The 20,384-nt window shown below is 46.3% G+C and overlaps 1 protein-coding gene across 7 annotated transcripts in view; it reads left to right on the top strand.

Annotated features, from left to right (window-relative positions):
- The window catches only part of APBB2 (amyloid beta precursor protein binding family B member 2), a 423,550-nt gene that overhangs the window by 375,045 nt on the left and 28,121 nt on the right, over positions 1 to 20,384 (top strand). For 6 of the 7 annotated variants that reach the window (XM_033214066.1, XM_033214071.1, XM_033214070.1 and 3 more), the window contains one exon: positions 16,972 to 16,977. In XM_033214066.1, the coding sequence (XP_033069957.1) occupies positions 16,972 to 16,977 (6 nt within the window). Of the gene's footprint in view, positions 1 to 2,372; positions 2,540 to 16,971; positions 16,978 to 20,384 lie in introns of those variants that run through there. The other variant, XM_033214072.1, reaches the window with a different exon arrangement.

Here is a 20,384-nt window from a genome sequence, read left to right as displayed (position 1 = left end):
TGATGAGAGATGATGGCTGCAACTAGGGTGGCAGCGTGGAGTTGAGAGAAGGGGGCAAGTTGGAGAGAGCAGGAGGAGGCAGAATTGGCAGGACTTGTCACACATGACTTCCTGCCAGCAGACCCTCAGCTGTCACACTTGCCGCACCCTGTGGACATCTGGCAGACCCATCTAGTTGTTGCTTCTGCCCTCCTATAGACAGAGAATCAGACAACCAAATTCACTGGAATGATGTGTAAGGAAGGAGAGGCAGCCTTTGAAGGGGTGACAAGTACAATCCTGTTAACTTGTTTCTTGTCTCTGAGCTTGCTGCTCTCTGTTCTGGCTGCTGAACCCCAAGTCTCAAACCTTCTAGCCTCACTTGCAGTTTGGGCTGTGTTCCAAACAACTGTGGTTGCCAGAGCAGTTTACTGTCAATAACTCTAACGAATAATTGAAGTGTTACTGATCATAGATTCAGAAACAGCATGAGTTAAATCATGCTCTCCCTAAAAAAACTGTTAACTGGAAAAGCCTAATATAAAATTTTCTGCACAGAACCTGGCACTTAGGAGGAGCTTAGTAAATGTTGAACAAATGAGAAGACTCCTGATCCTCGTTGAAACATGAACATTAAAGTTTTCTGTACACCTGTGGTGTGTTTTACCAAACCCAAACAAGACCTGCTACTTACATACTCCCGTGATTTTCCATGTGTATTTCCTATTTTCTGTTCCTTTCTTTGTAAAAGGAGTGTATGAGGCTTTGAATATACCCAAAAACATGGCAGATATGCTCTGCCTATTTCGCTCTTATTTTTTTTTTTTTTGAGACGGAGTCTCACTCTGTCACTGAGGCTGGAGGGCAGTGGCGCGATCTCGGCTCACTGCGACCTCCGCCTCCCAGGTTCGAGCAATTCTCCTGCCTCAGCTTCCCTATTTCACTTTGTTAATTGGCCACATAACTTATGCTTGCCCAGAAACAATTAGAACGAGGAAGTACTTTTAGTGCTCACAGAATACAGTCAGTAAGAGACCTTGGATTTTCTTTTCCAACTTATATATTGACTAGTGGCTAGCCAGGACTCTTAAAGTGCTGTCACTTAGCCAGTTGGACATTTTCTGCTTCCATGTATATGGGGGGAGGGGGGTGCCTGTGGGATCTTGGCTTCAAGTCGGCTATAAACAAAAGGTGTCTTAAAAGAGGTAGGGATTACAAAAGGGTGTAGGGGTGAACTGCTAAGTGCTTTGTGTAAATTGACAGGTAATCTGGAAACACTTGCCAGCTCCATTCAGGATTTGCTGCGTCTTGAAATCTGATTCTTCAGATTTATCAAACTACAGTTTGGTTTCTGTCTTTCTGCCCAAAGGCTTTTTGACTGTGGGCTGCAATAATACCTCCTTTCCCCAACCAACCCTCCCCACCCCCCATCTCCCCACAATCAGGATCATAGAAACCTAGCCTAGTGCAGTGGCTCACCCCTGTAATCCCAGCGTTTTGGGAGGCCAAGGCGGGCGGCTAACTTGAGACCAGGAGTTTGAGACCAGTCTGGCCAACACGGTGAAACCCCGTCTCTACTAAATAAAAATAGAAAAAATTAGGCAGGCATGGTGGCGGGTGCCTGTAATCCCAGCTGCTAGGGAGGCTGAGGCAGGAGAATCACTTGAACCCAGGAAGCGGAGGTTGCAGTGAGTCGAGATCGAGTCACTGCACTCCAGCCTGGGCGAAAGAGCGAGACCCTGTCTCAAAAAGAAAATAAAAGAAAGGCCGGGCGCGGTGGCTCAAGCCTGTAATCCCAGCACTTTGGGAGGCCGAGACGGGCGGATCACGAGGTCGGGAGTTCGAGACCATCCTGGCTAACACGGTGAAACCCTGTCTCTACTAAAAAATACAAAAAAAGCTAGCCGGGCGAGGTGGCTGGCGCCTGTAGTCCCAGCTACTTGGGAGGCTGAGGCAGGAGAATGGCGTAAACCCGGGAGGCGGAGCTTGCAGTGAGCTGAGATCCGGCCACTGCGCTCCAGCCCAGGCGACAGAGCGAGACTCCGTCTCAAAAAACAGAAAAAAAAAGAAAACAGAAACCCAGCAGGCCTAGAGCATCAACTTTTTCTAAAGAGGTTCAGTGGCTTTGAATGAACTTTCTAAGTCCTGAGAGTCCAAAAAGGGAAACGTTCGTTCCAGGAAGGGAGTATGTGGGGTGGCGGATCCTCTTTGCCGGCCCTGAACCAGGCCTTTAGCAGGTGGGAGCATCTGGCGGGAGCACCTCGCGGGAGCACTCAGCTGGAGTGCGGCCAGGCGGGGCGGGGCCACGCGCCTCCCCAGCAGCCAATGGGCGGCGGCGGCGGGCGGGCAGCGCGGGCGGGGCGGGGAGGCGCGGGCGCCGCTCGCTTCAACTTGAGCCCCGGGCAGTGCGCGCTGCTGCTTGAGCGACGGCATCCGCTGGCTGGTGCCGGTACCCTGAGGCTCGTCGTAGCACCTGGGGCGGCATCCCCGCCTGACCTCAGAAGGACCGGGAGACAAAGGTGAGGAAGTTGGTGAAGGAACGGCGCGCCTTTGTTTGCAGGTGCGTTCACAGGGAACGGGGGTCGAGGCAGGGACGGCGAGGTGGGCGCGGGAGACCCGCGGGACAAAGGCTGCGCCCTCCCTTCCCCGAGTCAGCGCTTAGCGAGATGCCTGGTCCTGGGCGGTTGGAAGGGCTGAAGAGGGGGCCCCGCCGGTGGGAAGGAGGAGTGAGGCATGTATAAAATGGGGGGAACCATCCTTGGACCCCCAATGCGCCCGTGCACCAAGACTGTTTGGGGTGGGCTATTCATTGATGGGGTCTGCACGGGGCATTTCTGCCGTGGACAGCGTTCTGTGATTGAGGCAGTGACTGCCTTCACCTTAACATGCCCCGTGGTAAGGCCACATTTCTGTCTTCCTGTCTACATTAGGACTGAAAGAAATCCAAATTTTGGTAATCCAATATTTGGATTAAAAGAAATATCCTTTCGTGTAGAAAAACTGCATTTCCAAATGATTTAGAATATTGGTGTGACTTCCGTGTGAGAAAATATCTCAAATTTCCCAAATGTAGAAACGCAGCCAGCTCTTGGCATTGAGAAAGAAGTAGTGTTTTTGAAAAGAGAGGCGTGATGATTTAAATATTGCTTACAACACTCTATTAGGTTGTGGGGGAATCTGTGCCTTTTCTATTATCTGTTTCCCTATACCAATATTGTAACCAGGCGCGTCTGTGGATTCCCTAATTAATGTGTAGCTGTGAATCTTCATTACTGCCTTGGGTGGGAGAAGGCGGGAGGAGGAGGCAATCCCATTAGTCTTTTTTCTTTCTTTTTATAACTCTGCAGCTGCAGCCTGGCTTTGACTTGTATTGTGAATGGGGGTTCTGCCTGCTTTCCTCATGCTGTTCTCTTTTAGGTTTTCTTAGGCCATTGAGCAGTTGGCCCCTCCTCCAGCCAAGCTCTGACACAAGAGTAGTTTGTAAGATTCTCTCTAAAGTTCAGATCCTTGCTGCTGCCTTTTAGTTAGTTGCTTTCAGAAAGGAATTATTAAGTGTCCTGAGGCCTTTCCTAAGAGGTTAGAAGCAGAATGTGTTGTGAGGAAAACAGCCCTAAGTACATGTTTGTAAATGTGGTCTGTAATTTTGTAAAAGTTATAAGTAAAAGAGAGTGTGAATTAAATGCTTAAGAGGGGAAAGACTTTCCGTAAAGCATCAGCCAGTATCATCAAAGAAGGTGTCATGGTGTGTAGCTCCGTAAGAACCCTACTTTCCTTTTTGTTTCCTTTTTCTTTTTCTTTTTTTTTTTTTTTTTTGAGACAGAGTCCCTCTCTGTCGCCCAGGCTGTAGTGCAGTGGCACGATCTCATCTCACTGCAACCTCCATCTCCCGGGTTCAGTTGATTCTCCTCCCTCAGCCTCCTGAGTAGCTGGGACTACAAGTGCACACCACCACACCCGGCTAATTTCTGTTTTTTTAGTAGAGACGGGATTTCACCATGTTGGCCAGGCTGGTCTCGAACTGCTGACCTCAGGTGATCCACCTGCCTCGGTTCTCCAACAGTGCTGGGATCACAGGCATGAGCCTGTAATCTTGGCCTGATTTTATCATTCTCATTTTGCAGATGTGAGAAACCCACTTTTGTAACAGCTGCCACGATTTTTAGTTCCAGTTTTTCTGCAGTGGGGATAATCTATTTAATAGGTATATATTGGACACCTGCCATGTGCTGGGCATTGATGCTGGTATAATATTAAGTGGTATAGTAAATACAACAGGTGGCTTCTTCCTTTCTTGGAGCTCGCACTATGCTGGTGTGGGGCCCATTGCAGGTCCTCTGCACTGGAGCATCCCTGGGAAGCAGTGTGGATGACACCGAGGTGAGATAAGAAGATACTGCTGCTGCCCTGGAGGTCAGCTGAACGCATGGCAGTAGGTGCAAACAACAAGGGGCCTCAGGTCATCTGCACTCCAAGGGTGGAAGTATTAATCAGACAGTGGGCCACTGGGCACTAAAGTCGGTCATCTTGAACTTGCTTACTTTGATCCATGGATACCTCTCAGAGGAGCCTGCAGCTGCAAGGAGGAGCAGAGCTGAATTCTAAAGAGTTCGAACATTGGCATTATTGATTTGAATGGAGTAATTCCAGTTTGTTACAAAAACTATCAGTCATGCAGCCTCCTTGTCTCAACCTCTGCAGCTTTCCTCTTGACAACCCTCTAGGAGATGAATTTCTTTTTTTTTTTTTTTTTTTGCAGACGGAGTTTCACTTTTATCACCCAGGCTGGAGTGCAGTGACATAATCTTGGCTTACTGCAACCTCTGCCTCCCAGGTTCAAGCGATTCTCCTGCCTCAGCCTCCCAAGTAGCTGGGATTACAGGTGCCTGCCACTACGCCTGGCTAATTTTTTTGTATTTTTAGTAGAGACAGGGTTTCGCCATGTTGGCCAGGCTGGTCTCGAGCTCCTGGCATTAGATTATCCGTCCATCTTGGCCTCCCAAAGTACTGGGATTACAGGCATGAGCCACCACGCCAGGCCTAGGAAAATGAATTTCATTCTGTACCACTGGCTGAGCAAAGCTTTATGTCTGGCCAGTCTCCCGAGTGTTAAGAGATGACTTAACTGTGTCCCTGTTTACTCTCCATATACATTTTGTGGGTTTTGGGGAGTAAACTGATGGCACATAACCTCTTATCTAGGTTTTCAGATTTTTCCACAAATCTCTAGGATCACAGAAAAACATACTAAGTAGTAGTGTAACTTGTCTTTTTAAAGGGCCTATGTTGAACACAGAATATGACATATTTGCGAAGTTCTTAGACTTTTGAATTCCTTGGGCCCTAACATAGTGCCTAGTATAGGATGCCCTCCATAAATAACCCAGTTGTTGAATGGGCAGATGAATGAATGTAGATTAAAATACTTCATTGTCTACTTTTAGGGTTTAATTTTGACCATCCATGTGCTTAATGTTTACAGTCTAATGGTTAATATGCTGTTCGGCAGATAAGGAGCATCCGTGTGTCAGACACCTTGTGAGGCAGCATGAAGGACTGAGACAGACAAGGTCCGTGTTCGAAGAGGCAGGAGATAAGCTGGAAAAACAACTCAGGAAGCAAGATGATATAGGTTATGCCGAGTGCCTTGAAGACCATCAACAACATGATGCAGCAGAGTAGCTCAGAGGGGAAAGGGGCCATCAGGAGGCAGCCCATCCTAGGAGGTGACATTTGAGCTGGGCTTGAAGGCTGAGAAGCCAGCCACATGGGGAGTGAATAGAAAGCACTGAGGAATGGCTGGGCGTGGTGGCTCATGCCTGTAATCCCAGCACTTTGGGAGGTCGAGGCAGGTGGATCACCTGAGGTTAGGAGTTCAAAACCATCCTGACCAACATGGTGAACCCCGTCTGTACCAAAAATAACAAAAAAATTAGCCGGACATGGTGGTGCATGCCTGTAATCCCAGCTACTCGGGAGGCTGAGGCAGGAGAATCACTTGAACCCAGGAGGCGGAGGTTGCAGTGAGCCGAGATCATGCCATTGCACTCCAGCCTGGGCAACTAGCGAAATTCCATCGTAAAAAAAAAAAAAAGGAAAGCACTGAGTAGGTGGAGCACTCAACATGCACAAGGATGAAGAGGAAGCCAGTGGTTTGTGCTGGAAGAGGTGGATGGGGACAGGATCCATTAGGGCTTCTGGGCAGTGGTTAAAGTTTTGCCATGAGGTGCCTGTGAAGCGGGTTAACCGGGGGAATGCCATAATCTAGTTTATTTCCTACAAAAAGATCTCAGGGAATGGATATTGGGAACAGGAGTGGAAACCGAGGGACCAGTTGGCCAGCCCTGGTCCAGGAGAGATCAGTGACGTGGCAGAGGGCATGAAGAGAAGCAGGCAGATGGGAGAAACGTGGAGGTTGAACTCGCCGAGTTGACGGTACAAGACACAGGAAGGGGTGTGATCTAGGACCACACCTGATTTCTTTGATGCGTTGTTTATGTCTGTAGAAATTTAAGCTGTGGAACAACTCTGTTTACATATTTATGTTGTGTCAAGACCTTGATTTGGGCCAGACATGGTGGCTCATGCCTGCATTACCAGCACTTTAGGAGTCCGAGTGTCCCCAAAGGATCACTTGAGGCTGGGAGTTTAAGACCAGCCTGGGCAACATGGCAAAACCTTGTCTCTACTGAAAATACAAAAATTACCCGGGCATGGTGGTGCATGCCTGTAATTCCAGCTACTAGGGAGGCTGAGGCATGAGAATCTCTTGAACCTGGGAGGTGGAGGTTGCAGTGAGCTAAGATCGCACCACTGCCCTCCAGCCTAGGCGACAGAGAAACACACTCTGTCTCAGAAAAAAAAAAAAAAAAAGAAGACTTTGACTTTTCTTTGGTTCTCCAGTGTAGATGAGCAGACGTATCCATCCAGTGCAGTCTTGTGTATCTGGCCATTTTTCCAAGATGTTTTCACCCTTCAATACCCTTTCTGTCCTTCTCAACTAGTTATGAGACCTTTGAGCATTTTTCTTTGTTCTGGCGTGAAAATAAAGAATCAGACTAAGAAGAGGAGACAGGTTTAAGCCTTAATTTATACGGAATTATTCTACCTTTGTTCCCAATTTATAAGAATCCATTCATAATTACTTTTTTTTTTTTTTTTGAGACAGAGTTTTGCTCTGTCACCCAGGCTGGAGTGCAGTGGCACCATCTCGGCTTACCACAATCCCCGCCTCCCAGGTTCAAGCAATTCTCCTGCCTCAGCCTCCCAAATAGGTGGGATTACAGGCATGCACCACCACACCCCACTAATTTTTTGTATTTTTAGTAGAGACGGGGTTTCACTATGTTGGCCAGGCTGGTTTTGAACTCTTGACCTCAAGTGATCCACCCGCCTCAGTGTTGGGATTACAGGCATGAGCCACTGCGCCCGGCCCCATATTTACATTTGAAGTTTCTTCACATGCAGCATCCTCTGTAGTTCCGACAGTTGATATTCTCTCATAAATATAAAATTTGTTCCGTATGTATTTCAATTAAAAGAAAGTAACTTTCTTAGTAACTTTGCAGGAAATTCACTGAGCATTTTGAGAGCTAGAGAAGCCATTTCCTTATAGGTGTAAAGTAGAACTAAATACTGAGTTTCTAATAGGATTCTCTGCCCCCTTCTTCCAGCTGCAGAATTGTGAACTTGAATTGAAAGCTTATGATGTGTTTGTCAGAGAACTTGAGTTTTGAAGTAACTTTGGTTTGGTTTTGCAATATATATATATATATATATATATATGCATAGAAAATATTCCTTCTGCAGTCAGTATTATGAGCAGATGGGAAAGGGCAGGAGTGACTGGAGCTGGCAGCCATTTCAATCTAGAAGCCTGGACTGGGTACCTTATAACATGTAAGCTTGTCTGGGGATGAATAAATTATAGCAGTTGAAATAATTATGATAGAGGACAAGCAGCAGCCGAGGGCACAGTTGACAACGGGACCAAGTTGGCCTGATTCTGTCATATCAGAGCATGCATCTGTTTGCCAGGTTACCTGAAAATGCTGTTTTTGAGGATTCTGGTGTGTTTTGTTTTTGTTCGCCCTCCCCCTTAAAACACTGTAAGAGCTATCGCCTGCTAGTAACCTTTTAGAAATAAAATGGCTGGGGCAGACGTCCGCGTGGCTGCTGCTTCACATGTTGGGCATCCGTGTAAGATTTCAGTTGAGCAAAAGGTTGTTTGGTTCTAAAGCATTTGCAAGTTGTAAACGCTCTTACTCCTGCATCCAGTGCTCTTACTCCTGCATCTTGGTGGAAGAGTTTCTAGCCAGCCCTGGAGTTTGTCACCTGTAACAAGAATTATTCTACCATCTCAGCCAGTCACAGAGTCCCTCGATTGGTTTACACTTTGCTGTTAACATTTTGAAAATGTTCATTGTTTTTTTGACAGGGAGGCTTGCATTTTCATTTTGCACTGGGCTCCACGAAGTATTTAGCCAGTGCTGTCCATATCGTATATTGCACCCTGGAAACAGATTGTCCTCTAGAGCAGGGGTTGGCAAATTTTTTCTGTAAAATGCCAGATTTTTTTTTTTTTTCTTGAGACAAGGTCTCACTCGGTCACCCAGGCTGGAGTGCAAGTGGTGTGATCACAGCTCACTACAGCCTTGACCTCCTGGACTCAAGCAGTCCTCCTGCCTCAGCCTCCTGAATAGCTGAGACTCACAGGCAGGCACCACCACACCTCGCTATTTTTTTAAAAACTTTTTGTAGAGATGAGGTCTCGCTATGTTGTCCATACTGGTCTCGAACTCCCAGGCACTGGCCACATACTAAATATTTGAGGTTTTTGGAGCCATGCGGTCTCTGTTGCAACTACTCAGCTCTGCAATTGTGGCACATAAGGAGCTGTAGCCTCTGCATACGTGAATGAGTGTGGCTGTGGTCCAATACTCTTCATTCACAAAACAGTGGGAGATTTGGGGGGATCATAATTTGCTGATCTCTGATCTGAAGGACCTACATAGAACCCTTAATGACAATTCAAATAGGGATTTTGTCACTTGGAAGTAACAAGGTTCAGTCATCTTTGCCCAGCTGTGTGTTGTGTTGAAAATTAGCCCCCAAAGAGACTTCCTGCAGAAGGTCAGGGGCTTTGAGCCTCTTTCTTTTTTAATATGACATACTTATTTTAGTTGTCAAATATGGACAATAACAGGAAGCCAAATTCAAATAATAATAATAGGGTATTACAAAGCTGGGCATAGTGGTACCCACCTGTAGTCCAGCTACTCTGGAGCCTGAGGGGGGCAAATCACTTGAGCCAAGGAGTTTGTGTCCAGCCAGGACAACATCTAAGACTCCGTGTCTTAACAAAAACAAAGCAGGATGTTACAGCAGTGGCATTGTGGTTTTTGTTTTTTAAAGATTCTTCATCATATTCAATGAAAAAGGAGAAAAAAGATGCTGAAACAAAGAGACAAACTGCCTATAAAAAGTAATCTGAATAGCAGGGCACGGTGGCGCATGCCTGTAATCCCAGCACTCTGGGAGGCTGAGGCAGGCAAATCATCTGAGGTGAGGAGCTTGAGACCAGGCTGGGCAACATGGCGAAACCCCGTCTCTACTAAAAATACAAAACTTAGCTGGGTGTGGTGGCGCCAAGTCATCGCAGCTACTCGGGAGGCTGAGGCAGGAGAATTGCTTGATCCTGGGGGCAGAGGTTGCAGTGAGTTGAGATGGTGCCACTGCACTCCAGCCTGGGCGGCAGTGCGAGCGAGGCTCTGTCTCAAGAAAAAAAAGTAACTTTAGTAAACAGGAAGGGTATATATTCTTTCAAACTATATCAAGAAGTTAACTCCCGCCATTATACTCTAGTACCTCTGAGGGGCGGGAGGAATACTTTGTGGGCGCCCCAAAGGGCAGCTTTTCAGTCCATCACTGCCTCAGCATGTATGGGAATGTGTTGTCTTGGGTCTTTTCCCGAAATGATAAGCAGAGGTTTATTTCTCTTAGAGCACAAATATAAAGAAAATTATCTGGGGATAAATCTTGATAGAAATCAATATACAAGGGAAATTGATATATTGACTTCTTCAGGAGCAGAGGAGCTATTTCTCATTGAGACAAATGTTCCAAAGAAGGAATCTAGTTAGGAGCTCTGGCAACATCGTTGTTGTTTCTGCTAGAGATGATCAGAGTATAGATTTGCTTTGCTTTTAAATAGAGTCATGAGAGATTAATAATCTTCTCAGAGCTTGCCTCCTGCCTGTTCAGATGAAATACATGTTTTATTAACATTGTTTCAGCTGACATGAAAACAGGATGTGAACCAAAGTCATTCATTTTAAAAGTGCCGTCTGCAATGAGCAATAGCAGGAGAAAAAGGAATCCAGCCGCCTCCCTACTGTTTGTGGCATCATTCCCTTAGCTTCTTACCAACATGATCAGGAAGAAGGGAGTTCTCTGTTTCCCCTACTTAGTTATTCACATATTCAAAAATATTGATTGATTGCCTACTATGTGCTTGACAGTGGTAAGTGAACAGGCAGAAAGGTTCTTGCTCCATGAGCTTTACTTTTTTGGTGGAGAGAGGGACACAGTGTAGTTTCAGATGGCTGTGAGTGTTGACAATGACTGGGCGATCCTCAGGGTTCTTTTGGAGGCAGTGATGATCAGGATGATGAGGGGAGGACCTGGGGGAAAAGCAGACCAAGCAGCGGAACAGCAAGCCCAGAGGCTGTCAAGCAGGGGCAGGCTTGTATGTTTCAGAGCAAAATGGTCCCAGTGTGGCTGGAGGCAGGGAGTTTGTGGGGGAAATTGTAAGCAGGGGAGTCATGGAATAAGTGGCAACTGAGCAGAGGATGATAGGAAGGTAATTTAAACCAAACACAGCACTTAATTACCGTCACCAGCTCCAGCAGTGATGGAACCAAAAGTCCAGTAGGGACAGAGAGAGAAAGGCAGAGCAGAGGCTACTTCCAGTGAGGGGAGGGTCCTGAGCAGAGCCAATTCATTGGGAGGGAGCCAGGCTCAGGTGCTAGGTGCCCCAGAGCTACACGGCAGAGAAGAGCCCAGCCAGCAGGCCTGCATTCTGTTTGCAGATCCACCACCTGCTAGCTGTGGGCTTTGGAGCAAGTCAACTTAAACTGTCTGACCCTTTGATTCCTCATCTGTAAAATGAGAGGCGTGATGCATCCCCCTGCAGGGTTGTTGTGTGGCTTGGTGACAGTGCACACCACGAACGGAGCCTGGTGAGACAGAAGCCATCATAGTCAGGAGCCACTACTGTTACTTGGTTAGCGGTAATCAGCCTTCCTAGGGTGGGTGTCTGCTTTTCTTTAGATATTATTGAGTTTACATTATACCAGAAATACTTGTATCTAGATGGAAGTTAACAAAATTCAGGCCTGGGCATAGTGGCTCATGCCTGTAATCCCAACACTTTGAGAAACTGAGGTGGGTGGATTGCTTGAGCCCAAAAGTTTGGGACCAGCCTTTGCAACATCGTGAAGCCTCATTTATGCAAAAAATAAAAAATTTGCCGGGTTTGATGGCAAACACCTATAGCCCCCGCTGCTTGAGAGGTTGAGGCCAGAGCATTGCTTGAGCCCAGTAGTCTGAGGATGCAGTAAGCTATGATCATGCTACTGCACTCCTGCCTGGGCAGCAGAGCAAGATCCCATCTCTAAAAAAAAAAAAAAAAGCCAAAACAACAAACAAAATTCAAATGAAGGCCATATGTATTGGCTTTTCATGTTATCTACCCTAGTACTCCTTTGAACTGCACAAAGAAAGCCCACTGAAAATTCAAAAAGTGATTTAAGAATATGCCATATCCACTGGAGGTCCTCCACGTGGCTGGGTGCTCACCAGGTTTTTAAGTAGGAGTCTTGTCTGCACCTTGCCAGGAGTTTGTACCTTGATGGCGTTCTGGCATGGAAACCACTGTGCTGTCACTTTCCCTGCTCTGAATCAGTTCTAAATCCTTATGCGTTCCTGTGCTTTATCGGATAGGAGCCTTCTGGTGTCAAGGTGTTTTGTTTTGTCTTTTTGAGACAGTCTTGCTCTGTCGCCCAGGCAGAAGTGCAGAGGCACAGTCTCAGCTCAGTGTAACCTCTACCTCCCGGGTTCAAGTGATTCTCACATCTCAGCCTCCTGAGTAACTGGGACTACAGGTGTGAGCCACCATGCCCGGCTAATTTTTGTATTTTTAGGGGTTTTGTTATGTTGTCAGGCTGGTCTTGAACTCCTGGCCTCAAGTGATTCACCTGCCTCAGCCTCCCAAAGTGCTAGGATTACAAGTATGAGCCACCATGCCTGACCTAGGATTTTTTATTTTTGTTTTACCATCTTGACTTTCAGAAAGGAAGCTAACCCATGGTTTCACAGTTCAGGTAGAATTTATGTAACGTTATCCTTTCATTATACCCTAAACTTTAAAGTTGAAACTGGAACATGGCATAAATTATCTCTCACTTAACAACTAAATATAAGTTGTGTGTGTATTCTTCTTTCTCTCAGATATTCAGAGATGCAAGATTTTTGCATTTTTTAAAAAATCTGATATAGCACAGATGAAAGCTGAAGCTCGTTAATTCTTGCTTAAAGTCTTCAAAGATGGACTTTTAAAAATACTCATTTCCTGGTTGCTTTTAAATATCCTTTTCCCCCTCATTAGTAAGCGAACTGGTAACTATTGTATCTTCCCTCCAATGGCATGAGAAAGTCCTTTGTTTAGAAGAATGTGCCTTGAATTTCAATAACCTTAACCACTTTAAATCCTAGCTTTACACTCTTAAATGCTGGAATTCTAACTTTCCCATCATGGCATTGCTGGACAGGACAGTGAGGTGGGAGGGGAGCTTGCTTTGGAAAGGAAGGCACGCTTGGTCAGAGGCAGGTGTTCGTGTCACCAGTTGATCCTGGGAAGGACAGAACCTTTCCCTGAGATGAATTCTCTGAATATCAGCCAGAAATCAGATGATAAATTTGCATAAATTCAGTATTCATTTCTGTTCAGAGGCCTTTAACCTGCGGCATGTAGATTCTAAAGGGGCCTGGGATTGAGTTTCAAGAATCACTGAACTGTTCCAGCTCTGCACCCCTCCAAAATTGTGTATGAAATTGTGAGTCTGTGCACTTTTTTATTTTTTTGGAGTGTTTTCATCGGATGCAAAGGTGCCTTGATCCAAAACAGATCAGGAACCTTTCCTTTCTCCTGGTGGAGCTCCCCTTCCCTCTCTCATCCCCTTCCCTCTCTCACATAGTGGTTGGCCTGGCCTGCGCTGTAAGGCCATACTCAAGCCGCCACCCTGTAGGAGCTGTATATGGATTAAATAATGGAATCTTTTGGCACTCTCAGGACCTGAGGGCCTCTATGATTCCCATTTTACAGATGAAGAAACTGAAAAACGAAGAGACTAAGGGCCCTGACCAAGGACAGACAGCTAATAAATCACACACACACACACACACACACCTGAAGCTGGAGGGAAAAAATAAACTGTCAGACTCAGGAGCTGGTGCAAGAATTTTCATGACGTAACGTTTTGCAGCGTTTACTTCATTGTCCTGTGGATAATGGTGAGATGTGTGCTCAAAATGCTCGAGAGATGGCCAGTGATGAAAGACAAGCATCAGAAAGAAGGACGCAACAGAGACTTCTGCAAAAATGGAGTGAGAAGTCTATTGGCAAGTCCTTGCCTCGCGTGCTCAGTTTGTGAAAAGTGGGCAGTCGTGCGCAGCATGAGAAGTAGGTGGCCGTGCCAGGGAACAGGAGACGGCGTCCTCTTCCAAAAAACTGGAATAGACATTGTCGTTCTGGTGTGCTGGTTTTTTTTTTTTTTTTTTTGAGGAATTTTCTTTTCATTAGGATTCCAGTTACACATGCCAAGTACTTCTGTTATTTCAGGCTTATATTAATGAAAACATTGCCAATTACTCCCGCATTTATTTTCCCAAGGAACAGCCGCAGAGAGCATGCTGATCAGGCAGCCTGGGGGTGTGCGGCTCACGTGGAATTAATCTTGGGGTTTAATTCTTCCCACTGGCATCTTGTACAGTGAGAAGGGAGTAAGCTTACGCCTGGCACTGAATTTAGCCTTCTCCACTCTCAGACGGGCTTGTCTTGTGCAGAAGCCCAGCTTTGAACTGATGTTTTCTTCCCAGCACATTTATAAGGTGCTGAACTGGTGTAGCTGCTGGCACTGTCTGTGACTCCTCTGGGTTTTTGAATGACACTTCAAAGATCACTCTGCGGTCTCTATTTATGGCTGATTTTCACTTTGAGACTTAAATCAAGCAGTGTTTATTAACCCCAAATGAATTAACTGGGTCAAAAGTTTGCAGTATCGTTTTTTCCAAGTCTGCCTTCAGGGAAAAACACAGTAGCTACATCTCGATGGTATGTTTTTAAGTGAATCACTAGCAATGGATCTGATTTAAAATATCCAAGGCTACAATAATAATTATACACAAAAGATACAGGTTGTATTCTCAGATTGTTAGGTTTTTAAAGTTTTTGTCACATACTACGGGTGGGCTTTTTATTAAGAAAAAGAAATTGAAAACATTTGGTATAATTAAAAGCAAGTCAAAGCACTAACAAATCCTGTTCTGATAAAAATCTGGGCACTAAGAAGTTCCTAGCGCATCCATTCTGAGTTTAGGAACCCAAGAATTAGGGAGGTTGTGTAACTTGCATAATGTTACCCAGCTGTGGATTCAGACTGGGACCAGCATCCAGGTCTCTGGGTCCTTTGCTGATCTTGTAAATTGCTACCCAATCATGGCTTTGATAGGTGGAACCGAGTAGCACAGAGGGAACTCAGCCAAGAGGTGACTCTCCAGCATCGTGTATCAGCTGGGGTCTAGCAAACCTGAGCAGAGGGCCCCTGCCGCTCCCCCAGGTCACTGTCCTTCCGTGGGAGACAGTCCATCTCAAATGCTGCCCAGTACAACCCAGCCAAAGAGATGAAGCTGTTGGATGACGCAGTGATAATAGCTGTTAACATTGCAGGTTATTGCAGCTTTGTTACATGCCCGGCACTGCCGTGCACACATCATCCCATTTAACTTCATGCTTATAGTGCCCCTGAGCATTATGAGCATGAGGAGGTGTCCTTATCCCCTCTTCAGTGATGAGGAAACAGGTTTCACAGGGCTTACCGTGTAACACAGTGTGCCTGGCACACAGTGGGGCCCTGGAAATCTGTGTTGAGTAAAGGTAGGCAGTGTACTTGAAGGAATGTGGCTACCCATCTGGATTTGAGCACAGCTGTGTCTGCCTCTTCAGCCCAAAGACCCTCCTAGAAATTTTTAGCCACCTCTTTCCCTACAAAAGTTCACCAAAAGAGAAATGTTCCCTGTTCCTCTAAAACCCTAGGTTCTTGGCCAAACCCTTTGGCCCTACCGTGAATACCTGTGCGTAGGGACTGTGTTTGCCATTTAGGAGACAAACCGTTGGGGGCTCTGCAGGACTGTGTAGAAATATGGAGTACCCATCATGGTGCATCTAAGACTGGAATTTGAGTCCTACAGCTTACCGTCAAACTCTATTCCCCACGTAGTAGCTATGTGACCTGTTTCCTCATCTGTCAGAAGAGTAATATTGACCTTGTTCAGTTACTGTTAGGGGCCAAACAGAGCTCAATAAAGGGTAACTGTTGGCTGGTGTTATTGTAATCATTAATATTAGTCCTTTTAGCTGCCCTGGGGCATGCTGACCACAATGGCTTCCCTTCAGTACTGAGGTAGATTTGCATATTTTATCACAGAAGTCAAATGTGCTTATTGTGTAATTTTCAAAGAGATAAAGTAAAAGCCTCTATAATCCCCTTTCCATATTACAGTTGACAGTTCGGGTGTTATATTCCAAGTTTTTCACTGTGTATATATAAAAATACACATGCAAACATTTTGTTGTTTTTATAAGACCATGCATGTACAACTTGGCTTTGTTTTTGCCCCACTTACTAGTGTGCCATGGTCATTGTTCTGCCTCAGGGTGAGCAGCTCTTCCTTTCCACTTCATGACTTTGTGGTTCACTGACTGGTGCACTTGGCATTTCATGCCATGATTTTAGCTCCATCCCTGCAGGGTCCTGCTGGCCGCTCCATGACCCTGGCCGTAGAGCGCCCGAGAGAATGGGTTTCTGTGAACACTGGTTTTCTTCCTTTCCTCCTCATTATCTATCCAGTACTCCCTGCCTCTTTGGTCCAGTTGCTTTGTGTACGGCGCATGCAGATTGGCTGTGACAAGGCCAGAAAGGAATGGTGTGAGCCCCATGGGTCAGGGGGTTAAGTGACTTCATTAGGGTCCCGGGCAGCTCTGGGCAGCTCAGGGAGGGAACTCCAAGAGTGTGGCCCCAACCAGACTTGCACTCTGCCCCTCTCTCTGTTCCATTCCTCTCTTTGCTGACACATCTCTGATCTCTCCCCCTTTGAGCTGTCATCTCCTGTCTCTCCCACTTCCCACCCCTGCCCTTGACCTTCTGTGCTGCCCCCCTCCCTCCCTGTTGCCCTGTAAGGATGCATCTCAGGAAAAGTGCCTGGATTCCAGTGATGTAGCTCTGTTAATAGAGTGTCCGGAATGTCGGTAAAACAGGTAAGGTTGTGTCCATGCCGTTGTTTCTGTATGTTTTGTACTGGGAGCAGGTGGAGCTGGAAAATGAAGACACGTCCTCTGCCAGTGTTTACTGCAAACAGTTTCCTGTATTTGACTGTGATATTTTAAGCTTGATTACCTCCCCCGGTTGATATGTTGCCTCTGTAAATTCAGCTGGCATCTCTTGGCTTCATCGTAATGTGGCTCAAAATACACACTTCTGGGCGGTACAGTTGACCTAAAATAAGCACGGAAAGCCTATTAATCGCTGCAGAGTTGGGAAATGAGATGAGCTGTCAGTGCTCAGACTCGCTGTTAACGGGACTGTGTTATTTGCGGGAAGCCGTGTGAATGCTAACGTGTTGTTTCTGCTCTGTTCCCTCATGCCTTCCCGGATTCAGAGAGAGGTAACCGGCCGATTTTCACTTCTCCCCGCTTTGTGGTGTCTTAACATGTCTGGCAAAGCTCACTTGCTTTCTTCATGTCGCATTGCCATCCTCACAACCATCCTTGTCTTTGAAAGTCAGAACTTCTGTTTTGTTTGGTTTCGTTTCGCCTTTTATCACCAGCATTTAAAACCGAGTCTGGAATTGCGTCTGCGTCCCTCATCCTCTGCTGTGTTTGACCCTGGTTGTAGAAGGTGATGGACTGAGTGATTAAGTCTAACACCAATGTGGTCACTCTTACTAACGACTGAGAAAAATCTCATCAGCGTGACAGGGAGTGAATGTGATGGAAATAGGGTATGTACCATATTGTAGAAGGAGGCTTTTCATGCTTCTGGAAAAATCAATATCATGGCCGGGTGTGGTGGCTCACACCTGTAATCCCAACACTTTGGGAGGCCGAAGTGAGTGGATCACTCGAGGTCAGGAGTTCAAGACCAGCCTGGCCAACATGGTGAAATCTCATCTCTACTAAGAATACAAAAAATTAGCTAGGCGTGGTGGTGGGCACCTGTGATCCCAGCTACTTGGGAGGCTGAGGCAGGAGAATCACTTGAACCTGGGAGGTGGTGGTTGCAGTGAACCAAAATGGCACCACTGCACTCCAGCCTGGGCAACAGAGAGATATCCTGTCTCAAAGAAAATAAATAAATGAAAAGAAAAGAAAAATTAATATTAGTGCTTATGTTACATATTCTCTAGAATTTGATTGGTAAGGGTTGGCACTAGGCTACTAGCCTAGCCAGAAGCACTGATTCAGTTTCAGTGTCAGTTATTAGCCAAATATATGGTCCTCCCTCCCCACCACAAGAAGGGTAGAACCATGGAAAAGACGAAACGAAAGCCTCAGTTGTGTTTTTCCAGTGCTCTGCGTGTCCGCCTGCCCGTTTGATTGATTGGGGACTTTAAACTCCACGATTCCATAGCTCTACCACTTAATAAAAACTACACTTTTAATGGAAGAAGGGAATTTTGAGATTTTTCTCCTTGAAAGAATGATGATTGTTCCTGCTGGGCAAAGTGGAGAGAAAGGAAGGTAGATCTCCTCGTTGTGTCAGAGTTGGTTGGGAGCTGGAAGTGATGAGTCCTCAGCCGGTATTTCCTGCCACACTGGTGTTGTGACTGCCCCCTGCTGGTGACTATTTTCCTCAGTGATGTGCTGCTGTCATTGCCCAGTGGTTAAGAGGGAGAGACAGCATAGATTGGGTGGCGACACCTCCAGGGCTGGTCTTCCAGAGAGTGTGATTAAGAAAATTTGCCAACTTCACTGACTTTTTAAATCACTTTGAGGAGACCCTGGCGGGGGAGGTGGTGGAAGGTTCTGGAGGCTGAGGGCTGTGCGTGTGAATGTGAGCTCCTTCATGTAAAATAACAGCCAGTCCCATCAGAGGCAATGGTGAAGATATTTTCAGGTGTTTGCTAGTTCCTATCCTCCTTGTTTATGTGGGTGTCCTCGCTGGGAAGCAGTTGCTCTGAATATTAACAACAGGACTCTGTTGTAGAGAGGGCTACAGATTCTAGTTTGCCCAAGCGACCTCAATGATTGCAGGTGGTAGAATTTCAGATCTCTGTTTACACGCTCTGTGTCTCATGAACGTGCCTGGTGAAGAATTCCCTGCCAAGCCTGTGTGTTTACCCAGGTGACGAGTACCTGGGATGCTCCTTTCAGAGGCTAAAAAACTTAGCATCTTTTTAAGCTTGCAAAGGAGAAAGTAAGTTAAGGTTACCAAGCAAGAGCCTGAACTTTGTGACATTAGTGATGTGTGCGTATGATACATGTAACATTGGGTTAAAAAGAACAGAAAACCAAGGCCGGGCGCGGTGGCTCAAGCCTGTAATCCCAGCACTTTGGGAGGCCGAGACGGGCGGATCACGAGGTCAGGAGATCGAGACCATCCTGGCTAACACGGTGAAACCCCGTCTCTACTAAAAAAAAAATACAAAAAACTAGCCGGGCGAGGTGGCGGGCGCCTGTAGTCCCAGCTACTCGGGAGGCTGAGGCAGGAGAATGGCGTGAACCTGGGAGGCGGAGCTTGCAGTGAGCTGAGATCCGGCCACTGCACTCCAGCCTGGGCCACAGAGGGAGACTCCGTCTCAAAAAAAAAAACAGAAAACCAAAGTCTTCCGTGTGTGTGTTGGGGGGGGTCATTCTGGATTGACCATCTAGAAAGATGAAGTTTCTCATGTACTTTTACTTCCCAGTTCCTCCCACTCTCAAAACAAGATTTTCAAAGTGCAGTCAGAAAATCAAAGCATCCAGTCTTGAAAACAGGACTCATTCTTCCTCCAGACCTTGTACAGACTGTCAACAACCCACATTTTTGTATAGCCCAGGAACCCTATAATTTCACTGTTCTCATGTGGGCTTACCTTTTGAATTCTATTTTTGATCTCATGCTGGGCCCTGCACAGGTGAAACAAAGAAGAGAGAAAGCCCTTTGTCGTAAAGTGCCAGAAGTGCAATGTTTGGATCCAATCCCTTTGCTGCTATCTTATCCTTATTTGCAGATGGGACCTGCCCTTTGCAGTAGCATCAATAGAAAGATAAGCTGGGAGGAAATGGTCATTGGGTACATTTTAGCAAGTCTTAGTATTATTCATATGAGCGCAAATATTATTAAAAACACCCCTTGTGGGGCCAGGCACAATGGCTCATGCCTGTAATCCCAGCACTTTGGGAGGCCGAGGCGGGCGGATCACTTGAGGTCAGGAATTTGAGACCACCCTGGCCAACATGGTGAAGCCCCGTCTCTACAAAAAATACAAAAATTAGCCAGGTGTGGTGTCACACGCCTGTAATCCTAGCTACTCGGGAGGCTGAGGCAGGAGAATTTCTTGAACCTGGGAGGCAGAGGTTGCAGTGAGCCGAGATGGCACCACTGCACTCCAGCCTGAGCAACAGAGCAAGACTCCATCTCAAAAAGAAAAAAGAAAAATCCCTCATGGATAAGGAGACAGTATTTCAAAGTGGGCTTTTTGTTTGACTTCTTTTTCCTCATTTATAATATGGTACCTACCATTTATTGAATGCCTATCGTGTGCCAGCCTTCACAAATTCCCCTGAATAAAACATGCCATGTATTTGACCTGAGCAAATGTGATTGATGTGAAAGATGTTATCAAATTGTGGATACTTGGTAAGGAATCCCAGCAGCAGAGAACTGGTGAGAGATTGCGTGTAATGTGAATCTAACAGAAAAGGACAGGCGAGTTCCTGCCAGTTACATGGGCTCTCGTGCAGCTGACAAGGTCAGCTTGTTCTGTGCCGCTCCAGAAGGCAAAACTGGATCCTACAAGCAGAAGTTACAGGGAGGCAAGGTTCCGTTCATCATTTAGAAAAAATATATTTTGAGCCAGGCGTGGTGGCA

Source organism: Trachypithecus francoisi, unplaced genomic scaffold, assembly GCF_009764315.1.
Source record: "Trachypithecus francoisi isolate TF-2019V2 unplaced genomic scaffold, Tfra_2.0 Lachesis_group1, whole genome shotgun sequence".
In the NCBI taxonomy this organism is placed as follows: Eukaryota; Metazoa; Chordata; class Mammalia; order Primates; family Cercopithecidae; genus Trachypithecus; species Trachypithecus francoisi.
Note: the sequence above shows the minus strand (reverse complement) of the source record. Positions and strands in the feature narration are given on the sequence as shown.